Source organism: Leptinotarsa decemlineata, unplaced genomic scaffold (genome assembly GCF_025532065.1).
Source record: "Leptinotarsa decemlineata unplaced genomic scaffold, Ldec_3_MD MMD2_tig00026330_RagTag_RagTag, whole genome shotgun sequence".
In the NCBI taxonomy this organism is placed as follows: Eukaryota; Metazoa; Arthropoda; class Insecta; order Coleoptera; family Chrysomelidae; genus Leptinotarsa; species Leptinotarsa decemlineata.
Window position 1 is genome coordinate 2,495,370 of NW_027412690.1, and position 11,713 is coordinate 2,507,082.

Sequence of the window (11,713 nt, forward strand, 5' to 3'; positions counted from 1 at the left end):
GCCACACTGGATATTGAATTTTATTCGACATATATTTATGCGAAATGCCTCACATAAATTAGTCTCGCAGATGTTTCTCGTTCATGAAGCAGCAAAACCATTCGAGTACATAACCTACCCACCTGTTTCGAGGTGTTGTCTCTCATCACTGCAGAAGATATCCGGGTTCCAATGCGACACAACTGCATGTATGAAACCTTCTCCTGAGAGACAGATTGTTAATTAGTAACAGCTCCATCTCGTGAAAAAAACCCCAAACGGGAAAGGTTTCATACATGCATTTGTGCCGCGTTGCAGTTGAGCCGTGCAGAAAAAATCCGAGTCCCAAGCACACAGATACTTCCTGCACTGATAAGAGATAATACTGCGAAACCGGTCTGTAGGTGATCTACTAGAATAATTTCAGCATGGTCCTGCTGCTGAATGGATGAGACTAACCTCTGTGACGTGTCTTGCATAAATGTCTATCGGATGTAATTCAATATACATATTAGCCGGGGAAATAGTTATTTTCCAGCAGGTATTTGTCAGAACTTACGATGTAGATAGTTGGGAGCGATAGATATTTTGAGATTTCAATTCGAAATATTAATTTTCTAGCAGGAATGCATCTCTCCTCGATACTGTCTTCTGACACGGTTTGATCTCCCAAAATATTGAAGTAGTAGTAGTATTAGTTAGGTTAGGTTAGGTCCAAAGTGAGTGGGTCTATTCGACCCTCCACCGCAACCCGTAAGGGTTTATTATGGCTCACACCTATTCACACCCGACTAATAGAGCCAGCTTCTTAACGAAGCCGATTAGTTTGTATGGTGAGTGGTCTTTCAGGTCAGATGGTGAGAGTACGGTTCTCTCGAACTCTATAAACCTGATTTGGTCCCCAGCGAGGCAGGCACAAAGTATATGCTCTGCTGTTTCATCGTTGATGAGGTAGACGGATAGTCACGGTGCCAGATTCCCACCTTGATACCCGCGACAACCTTCCCATATGAGGGTTTTTGCATGTCAGCTACACCTGACGATTCCTTAGATTCAACCATGCAGGGCTTTTTCGCTTCTGGTTTTGGTGAATCATCACTTGAGCGCAAACGTTTGCTAACCTGCTGATGGGGAGTTTGTTCCTCCACCTGAGATAGATTCAGCGTACGCCGCTCAAGAATTTGGTGCAAGGCGGTTTTATAAGGTACCCCGCTCTTGAGGAGACGACTCAGTCGTTTCCTGGCTCCACCACCAAACCATTTTATAGGTTCAGTTATTGAGTCAGGTATTCGGGAGTTGAGAAGCTCACGCTCCTGAACTTAATTTACAGGGAGGTCAGTTGGAGTCGTAAATTCGACATCAATCTCCTCTGTAGACTCGCTCCTGATCTAAATTTACAGGGAGGTCAGTTGGAATCGTAAGATGAAGATGGTTGAAGATGGTCAAGATATAATGTATTTTGAGTTACTCGGGCAAAACATTTTAGTGCTTATATTTCTAAATAGTATTTCGATAATATTTTTTCCTAAAAAATAGTGAATAATATTCTTAGTTCACTACAAAAAAGACACATTGAATATAAAATCTGAAAGTATAAAATTTCTAAACGTGTAAATAATGTAAAATATATAAAACGTAAAAATGGAAATGTGTAAACGTATAAAAATATGAATGTTACAATATAAAATACAAACTCGTCTCAAATTAAAAGTATTCAAAATGCTAGGTAACGATGAAAAATATATATGAAAATTGAGACATCAATTCAGTAGAATTTGTTAATAGTAATGTTATATTTTCATTTTTTAGCCATTTGATCACTGAAATTTTGAATAACTTGAACACATATTCCATTTTTATATGATCTAGAGCAAGATTGAATAATTTGGTGAAGTTTGAGAGCACCTTGAAGATAAAACCAAAACAATTATGTAGATATATGTTTTTAGGCAGTTGAAATGTTCCGTGCATTTTTGTCTGAAGTATGATTGACGTTTACTCATATAACGTATTTATTGTGTATACAGAAATGAACAAAAAAATGTTGATGTATGGCGGAGTGATCTATCGACAAAACTCAGTCATGTAATTTAATTAAACAGTAGATTGTCGCCTCTGCATTCCTACAGGCATATTTTGCAGATAACCTCCTTTAGTGTACTGGATTCACATGCTTCTTTTCTTACAGATTCCTCCTCTAGCTGCCAAAGAGGATTCAACGACTACTTTTTCCGATGAAATGCCCTCTACTTCCAAACAATATCCATGATGGACTGATTCTAACAATGGACTTCAAAAAATTGTTTTTTTATTTGCGTTTGTGGCCTACTTCGATGGAGCAGTGTTGAATGTTATTCGTATCATCTAGTGATAAGTGATTAAAAAACAAAAATTTCATGTGCGTTCAATGTTACACCACAAGGAAGTATTCGACATTTGATTTCATACTGATGTACAGGGTGATACATAAGCTAAAGCTATTTATGTTTGTGAGAGAAGAGGAGAAGCAAGCAATATTTATGAATATTGAAAAGTTTCGTATTGTTCTGATTTCTATATGTAACACATGAATTTACGGTTATGTTATCAATTGAATTTTTGTCTATGTTCTTTCGTGCTCCATTGGGATCAAAACTGAAATTTGACTTTCTGTTAGTCTATAGTCTGTTTTTTCAAACAATTCATTTTGATTTGTTACTTAGTGAAATCCATAACGTATTCAAATAACATTTAATTAAGGAATTTAAACTGAAAGTTTAAAAAACCTCAACACATGTTTCACCATACAATAGCTTCCTCAGGCGTGTTCAGTATGAACAGTCACATGCCCAAAGAACAAAAAATTGCAAAAATCTAAATGAAAATATTGAAGTTGCATAACATTTTGATATATAATAATGTTCCAGAATGAAGTGGGTCCTGTCAAATAATTGAACGTGGAATTCGAGAATGCATTTGTGATTGAGAACTCTTCAACTATTTTTTAAAATTTCTTCCATTCTAATAATTTGATTGATGGTGTGAGAATGTTGGGAAATTTTGAACTACAATAAATGATGACAGTACAACTTCTAGAAAGTCTATGATAGTTTTCACCTATATTGTTTGAATTTCCACACGAATAAATAATAAATGTATTATTATTATTATTAATAGAGTAGTTTTGCTGATTTATTTTACATAACAGACACTTTGTACAAGGAACATGCAGGAAAAACTATATTTGAAAGCTTCCCATTTCCATAATTAATAACATTGATTGATGATTTGAGTTTGGCCTATCTTGCATCAACATATTGAATGGTTTTCCTATGAGTATAATAACGTTTCGTCCGCGTATTTAGGGTCCATCGACTCAATTGGCAAATCAAATAAAAATAGCAGAGATGATCTGAGACAAAGTTGACCCTTTTGGCACCCCGTATCTGATATGTTCTGTACGAGATAGACACGTCAGTTTTGATAAATCATGTTCCTATCTGACAGGTACGATCAGCTGCAGGTACATTGTGCTGGTATTCGAATAAAAATTATATGAGTTCAGTTTTATAATTGAAATTTCAGGGTTGATACAATCAAATGCCTCGCCGACGTCTATCAAACTAGCATTGAAAGATGATGCAATGCATCGATTGCATGAGAAGTAAATAAAATCGATCTAAAACCATACTGTGCTTGCGTGGAATTTGATTTGAAGTGATCTATTACTTAGGCTTTTATTGATATTTCAAAAAAAAGTAGAAAATGAAAATGCAAGTGGACAAAACTTTTGAATAGAAAAAAATGCTTTATTCGTACAATAGTTACAATAAATTCATATATTCTACTACTTGGTCTTAACTTTTTCTTTCCCAGCAATCAAAAGGTATCACAGAAAATCCGGAACTGAGGCACTTTAATATCAGTTTCAAATCAGAAGATTGAGTTTTTTTTGTTAGGATAGAGTTCTTATTCATTCCACACATCATTAAATATGTTGTGAAGTGTAATTATTAATATACAGAGTGTTTATTAAATATGCGGTAAAAATCTAAGGGACTACTCCTTGGACTATTCTAAAGGCGCGTCCACACTATGTTGAATGTGCTGATCGACAACGGTCGATCGACAAATGTAGAGTCGAATGTAACCCAAATGAAATGGATCTTTCGACAGTTGAATGAAAATAATTGTCAAGTGTGAATGTGTAGAACGTGCCAACAAAGTTTTAAATACGTAGTTTTGTGGAAACCTACAATCACATTGGTACTAATATGATTGTGTTCCTAGCAAAGGTAATTGTTTTATTATTGATATGAACTTCACAGAAGAGCAAACATTAAGTTTTATCGAGATGTATAGAAACCGCTTTTAACTCTGGGACTCTACAAAAGAAGACAAAAAAAAACAAGAACAAAAGGCACGACTTACTCACTGAGATTTCAGTTTCTTTTGGAATTGAAAAGGCAGAGAATGAGAAAAAAATATAAAACCTGCAAGCACAGTTTCTAGAGAAAGGAAGAGAGGAAAGGACTCTCAAAACACAGGCAGTGGAAGAGATGAAATATACCAAAGCAAGTGGTTCGCGTATGACCGCGCATGCAGTAGCAACAAGAGCATCTTTATCACTCATTTTGTTTTTGTTTTGCTTGTTTCATTGAATATAATTCATTTAGAATATTTCTCACTCACTCTCTTTTCACTCACTCTCTTCCCACTCAACTACTCATAGTCGACCGATGAAATACGCCCACACAACAGTATTATGTGTTTGACAAGGCAACTTCGACCTTGTCGATCGGCATAGTGTATTAAGGATATTTTGTCCTTTGATTTCGACAATAATAATTTATTACCAAAAATTACATATAATGTTTTTTAATCTACAAGAACTGTTGAAAATGTCTACCTCCCGTTTGGATGCAAGAATCCAATATTATCCTCATTGACTTCCGAACTCTTTCAAAAACACCAGGATTACATACGAGACATACTATTCAAATTGAATGTCTGCAGCCGTTTGTAGTGGTAAGTTATCGGGGTAAACTGAAAATAATGCCCTTTCTACACTTGTATAAAGTTCTCCATTATAATTTTATGTTTTTCAGATTGTGGAAGGTAAAAAATAACAAAAAAGGTCAATGAAAACTAATTTTTTTCCACAAAAAATGACTTTAGTTGAATATTTGACAAAATATCCTTAGAATAGTTCAAGGAATAGTGCCTTAATTTTTTCCGCATATTTAATAAACACCCTGTATGTAATGGAATCAGCCGACACTTGATGAAAATCCATAATGTATTCAAGAAACATTTTATTGTGGGATTTTCACTGCGCACTCTTGAAGAAGCTATTGTATAGCGACACACGTGTTACGTTTTTGAAAACTATGTATCTCACAAAAAAGTGTTTCTTGAATACGCAATTATTCATGAATTCAACAATTAACTGATGGATGTAGCCATTACTACGTGGTAGGAGATCATCATGAAAAATGAGAAATAATCCTAACTATGTTTTTTTGCCACTTGTTTTTGTTACTAAAGTTACTGCAGCTTCGTCCATCTTGTCCACTTTCTCTTTGGCATTGAAGGTTATCTAATTTCTTTTTTAATGTCGAAGATAAAGTGGACAAGATGGAGATCTCTGGAGTTGATAAGCTTAAGTGTCCAGAGTGTAATAGTGTTTATGTGGTACGATGTGGTCTTAATTTCCCAAAACGGTATGCTGAAATAAACGGTCCTTCATACTAGGTAAAAATGATTCGACGTTTTCAAACCATTCCTTGGAATGTAACCACAAGTTCTCGAATCTAAACGATACGGAAACTTTGCACTATGCAAGCAAGGATGGAAACTCAATTGTTTGGAATCCTTGGAAATTCAAAGAGATGTAACCTACTAAATGATCAAATCTATCTAGTTTACCCACCGGTTTTCAAATTAGCGTACTCGCATTGTTACAGGTAAACTAAAATGCAGGTACTCAATTAATTTAAGTACCTCTGTTATCACCTAGGGTGTTGAGATATATAAGGGCTAATAATATAAATTATTTTAAGTTTATTGTATAAGTTTGAAAATGTCCTTATAGGACGAAACTGCAGTAACGTTAGTTACAAATACAGGTGGTGAAAAACATAGAGAGTTTCATATCTTATTTTTCATAATTCAAAAATTCTTTTAAAGTATGATGCTAAAATAACATATGCCAGGCTATACGCCATATTATCATTATTCTCTTGGCTCATGTACTTATACTTTTGCTTTTGCCAATATTTTCATCTTCAATGACAGAATGGAATGTGATTCTTCATGAAAGAATAAAAAATGTACTTTCTGTATCGAGACATATCTTTGGAAGTCAGTGTTTCAGTATTCCTTGGAATTGTTTTTTTTAAATGATATCAAACTACTTTTTATACATACATCGAAGAATATATCAGACTAACGTTGAAGGATTGCTTGGAAAAATATGAGGTACATATACCCCTTTTAATTTGATATCAGAAATTTTATACTGCATTTTGACCTCAATTCCAGTTTTGTTTACTCTTTAAAAATATTTCGAGAAGAGTTGCTTAGACAGATATTTTAAAAATCTATCTCTATTGTAAGCGCAATATCATTATCACTGATATCAAATTTCTTATCAGCGGATTCGACCCTGAAATGGTGATGCAAATAATTCTGGGGTTTCCCCCAATTAATGAATTTTGTATTGAATATTGTCATGAGTTTTGTACGTTTTTGCAAATATTATGTGCCATCCCTGTATACTTGACATTGCCTATTGAATTTGAAGAATTTGTCAAGACATTGGATGTTTATTTTCAATTTTTTAAGGAAACATTGATCTTATTTTTCATCAAGGAATTAATCCAAAATAATAAAATGAAAGAACAATCAACTGTTTATACACTCAAATGGTGTTTTACTGAGAATCATATGAAAACTTCAAATTCGATATGTTCGCTTGTGATGTTGATATATCAATGTTATGTCAAATATTCTAATGTGCGTTTATACAATTTTTAAATGATTTAGAGAATGTTATATATTTACATATGAGTTGGGGATAGAAAAATAAACTGTTATAATGATCTATTGTTAATATCATTTCCATTTCCTGACTCATTAGAAGGGAAGTATTAACTGAATGAATGATTACCGTGTTGTCCACTGTTCATAATTTCAAGTGATTTTTTCTGAATAATTTTTTCTTCCAGTTGTTCATGATCACTTCTTTGTGAAGAGTTTCAATCATATTTTTAATTTTCAAGAAGGGTTAGTTGGGCAAAAGGATCAATTCTTTCTTACAAAAAACAATCACTTTTTTTCTTGCCACCGTTTCGAATTCAAATGAAATCTTCTTCAGGGATCGAAAAGGAATTTCTTCATGTTGAAATTATAACAATTTTGAAAAACATCAGATATATTAGATACTTGGAAAAAGTATAAAAGTATATAAAAATAAAAAACACGGGTATGTATTGGGAAAGGAAGTTTTTGGCTTTCAACTACTCTATCTTGATACAGAAAAATGTGGGAAACATTCAAAGAAAGGAAGGAAGTAATCAATTTTGAAACGAGTAACTTTACATAGATCTAAACATCTACTTCTTTTAAAATTGATTACCTACTTCCTTCCTTTCTTTGGAAGATGTATAATAATAGACCTGCGTAGATCTATGTATGAAGGTACTTCTTTTGAAATTTATTTCTTCCTTCCTTTCTTTGGAAGATTCCCACATTTTTCTGTATCAGATGGGATAGTAGAAAGCCAAAAACTTTCTTTCCCAAGAAATTAGTCACTTCTGAAAATATAACCTTTCAAATTAAACTAATATGTAGTGTTGTTGTCTCGAAAACTTCACATTATTGTAGCGTTATTCATGTCTGATGTTTTTTAAAAAAGTAATAATTTCAATACGAAAAAAATCCTTCTTTTCGAGCCCTATGTGAGACTTTAATGAATTTGAAAACGTTGAAAACAATTGTTTTTTTAACTATCCTGTTATCCAACTAACCATTCTTGAAAAAAATAATTAGATCACTAAACTACGGATTCAATGATAACATTTACATTCTGAAAATGGAATAATCTTATGAATTCGACAATTTCATGACTTAAGTGTCAAATAGAGCTACACTAAAATTTTCCTAAAGAATTATTACAAGTTAAAAAGGAGTCAGCTTACCACTAGAAGACAAGCTCCTGAAAATATATTTTTAGGGAAGTTAGAGAAGAAACATGATCAATATAATCCTTATTCAATAGGAAGCATCGAAATTTAAAATAGTGTAACAACTTTTTTGGAAAAATATTTACATGCTCAACTTATTTAAGGATATATTAATTTTGTCATCATTTTAATCATCTCTGATGTCAGTTTGACCTTATCTAGGTACAAGCGGAACTTAAACTTCCTAATGAAAATAACCTCATTAAATCTTTTATTCATTTATTCGGTACAAAATTTCCAGACAGGATTATGCGGGTATAAGGAAGTTAATGAAAATATTCAAGTAGAATTAATAACAACTTTTGATAATGAGAAAATATGAACATGTAAATAATTAGAATTTGATGATCATGTCGTTATCTATATTTATTTTCAATGAATTCTCATTTTCTCATGCAAGATCATCTGCAAATGAAAATCATCAACCACCAAACCTATATTTTTAATATTATCAACTTTGAGCAAATAGAAAATTGGGGCCAAAACATTCTTCACAACTGAATAAACCAGAATTATAGTAAACTTCTGAATATATTAAAAAATTCATCTCAACATTGAGATAGATACATTACAGAATGAAAATCATTTCAGTTGATCAGTCAAGCTTTGGGTAAATGTCTGTTACATAAAATGGGTAATTATCTCCAAAATTGATTCGAGGTATAGATAAGGAGGAAAATATATATTTCAGTAAGTGGGTCATTTACAATCCCTCCAAAACAGCTTCTGGGATAAGTTCCATGTGCATCAAAGATCTCTTGACTCTTCTCACGCAGACTTGGCTACCTTTAGACTCTTTTACATATCCTGGGTTACAAATACAGAAGTTGGGGGCTGAACAAATACCGTTCATGCAACCTCCTGGACAGAAGGCCACGCATTTTTCACTCTTGTGACTTCCAGGGGCTGGGGTGTATCCTATAAAAGATTAAATTCAATTTCAATTCATGTTTGTATTTATGAAAGTCTGAGATACTGTTGTGGAATTATGAATGAAAAATATTACGCAGTTCTATCAACAAGATGGAGGGTGGAGTATTACATCAATGTGAGTGAGAGTTCTGTAACTAAAATGTGAACTACATGATGTTGAAAAAAATATTCGCATCACATTGTTTTGTGATGCGAATGTGTGTCAATCATTCACCTTTGGAAAAAAATAGAATTCTCTAGATTTTTTTACTCAAACAGTCCCAATGAAAAAGGAATCAAATCAATATTTCCAGTGTCAATCAGAAATATATTTCAAGCATTATTCTTATAATTCTGCAACTTTTATTGATTTTAAACCGTCATAAATCGAAAAATCGTTGTGTGAAAGCTATTTTCCGGATTTTTTGACAATGGGCTGCAGGTTTTTAAGCTTGACGTTATGTCTACTACTGCCCGAGTAGGTGCTCTAGTTGTTATTCCTGCAGAAATTACGATTTGCTATTTGACTCTGGTTTTCTATTATTATTGATGGGCGCCGCTCGGTGTCTCTCAATTGAATTACATGACTGTCTTTCTGAAACATTGAGGACAGGAAGCCAGATTTTGATAAAGTTCATTGCCTCTTCTTTTCTATTGAAATGATTGCTGAATTCCTTGGGTTAAATATCCATGGAAAATCATCATAAAATAATTAAAATCCACTCAAGAAAATACATGAAACTGGAAATGTTCCAAAGTCAAGTTCAATATTCTAAAACAAAAACGTTCATTGTTCACAATTCCATCTTTTCATTCTCGAAGTTCATAGATATAAAAATTGATGCGATTTCAAGATATAGAAATATACAACAATCTACAGATGCGCAAACTCGCATGGATGCGCATTAAGATTTTTGCCGCAAGCAAAGTTGCTATAGTATTTCCAATACCAATTGGAACAGCACAGAGAAGGACATAGCCCCGACATAAGCGTCGGTATATTATTTTTCAGTGGTAGTTTTTCAGGTACTTATTCTTACAATCATAACAATTGATCACCCCATGAAAAAGTTGTCTCAACTGAATTTTGCCTTCATGGGTAATAATGAAAAACTTCGAAATTTAAGGTAGTTGATTTCCGAGTCGAAAACTCTAAAATACAATGAAAACACAAATAATCACACCAAATTCTCGTCAAACATATATTTACAAAATGATAGAGGCCAACAAAATTGCTAGAAAAATCAAAATGTTTCTTCGCTATATTCGGATGAGGTGAAATTATCATCGGGTTGAACAACGATCGGATTTATGGAACTTTGCACATAATATTTGTTCTCTCCTTTCATAACGTGGGCCACACAGTTCTTCCACACATCACTATTACCTACTTCACTCACCACTCGCCCTATATTGTCAAGCAGTACATCTTTCAAAGTCGATGACTGATTACATTTCCGCAAGCTTTCTTTCATTGTGGCCCAAACCATTTCATTTGGATTGAACACACAATAGTATGGAGGCAAACGAAAGAGAATATGACCACGTGTTTCACACATCGAATCAATAATACTATTTTTTGAAATTACGTTGTTTTATGGTCGCCAGTAATACCTTTTTTGTTGTAATCTTTTCGGGTATTGTTTGGTATTGTAGTCAATAACCGAGAATGATACGAAACGTTGTCCATAACAATAACCGAGTTGGGAGGAATATTTGGGAGAAGCTGCTCACTGAACCAGGTTTCGAATAAACGCAGTCATATCTTCGTGGTAATCAGCAGATGAATCTTTTATATTTTTGGCCGGCAGAAGCAAAGCGTTAGGTACGAAACCACTTTCATTCCCGGCATGCAAAATCATAACACGTTTTCCCCTTGAAGAAGGTGTGTTCAAAGCACAATATTTGATTTCGTCTACCCAGCCATATTCGACAACATCATGGGTGTAAATCAAGTTTCGTCGAGGTAGATCATATGTCTGCTTGATTCTCGGTAGCTTTTCATTCGCCTCAAATATTCTTGTCGGAGTTGAACAATGCATATCGATTTCGTTATGACCATCCGATTGTTCAATTTTTTATATTTGAAACCACAAGACAATAAGACACCTCGTAGAGTTTTTAAAGATTTGTAATTGTAATCGGGATAGTCGAGTAATTTATGCCAAATCATTTCCGAAGTTGGTACTTCATTTTCTTGGTATATACCATAAATTGTTCGCCGAATCACATCTTTTGTAGCACCATCAACATTTGCAAATTTTTTATTCCTTTGTTTTCGTTTCATTGCATGGTCAATGACATCCCCTATTTCAATGACTCGAAGAACTGTCGAACGAGATAGTTTCGTTAACTCGCATTTTCTATTCACAGTAGCATTCTGTGAAGTGTGACAGTTTTCCTTCTTTAAACATTCATTCTGAACTTGAACATGTAAGTCCTTATTTTCAAATTCCGGATCCCTGTCGATTGACACAGATTCCTCACACGTAATGTTATCATTTGTTTCAAAAGGTCTCCAGAAAGCCATATTGATGAAAGTAGCCGAAAACACTAAGATTTCCACAAAAATCTGTTTAAACGATGAGATTGGAACC

At 33.7% G+C, this 11,713-nt stretch overlaps 2 protein-coding genes across 5 annotated transcripts in view; one reads left to right on the forward strand and one right to left on the reverse strand.

Annotated features, from left to right (window-relative positions):
* LOC111505234 (uncharacterized) overlaps positions 1 to 2,265 on the forward strand; it is a 65,317-nt gene extending 63,052 nt beyond the window's left edge. For all 4 annotated transcript variants that reach the window (XM_074182822.1, XM_074182821.1, XM_074182823.1 and 1 more), the window contains one exon: positions 2,168 to 2,265. Coding sequence is in view for 3 of the 4 variants with exons in the window: in XM_074182821.1 (XP_074038922.1) it covers positions 2,168 to 2,248 (81 nt within the window). In the remaining variant the exon portion in view is untranslated. The remainder of the gene's footprint in view (positions 1 to 2,167) is intronic.
* Positions 2,266 to 8,406: 6,141 nt separating this feature from the next.
* The window catches only part of LOC111505232 (uncharacterized), a 35,866-nt gene continuing 32,559 nt past the window's right edge, over positions 8,407 to 11,713 (reverse strand). Inside the window, exon 7 of the mRNA XM_074183002.1 lies at positions 8,407 to 9,122. Within this exon, the coding sequence (XP_074039103.1) occupies positions 8,908 to 9,122 (215 nt within the window). The 3' untranslated portion in view covers positions 8,407 to 8,907. The remainder of the gene's footprint in view (positions 9,123 to 11,713) is intronic.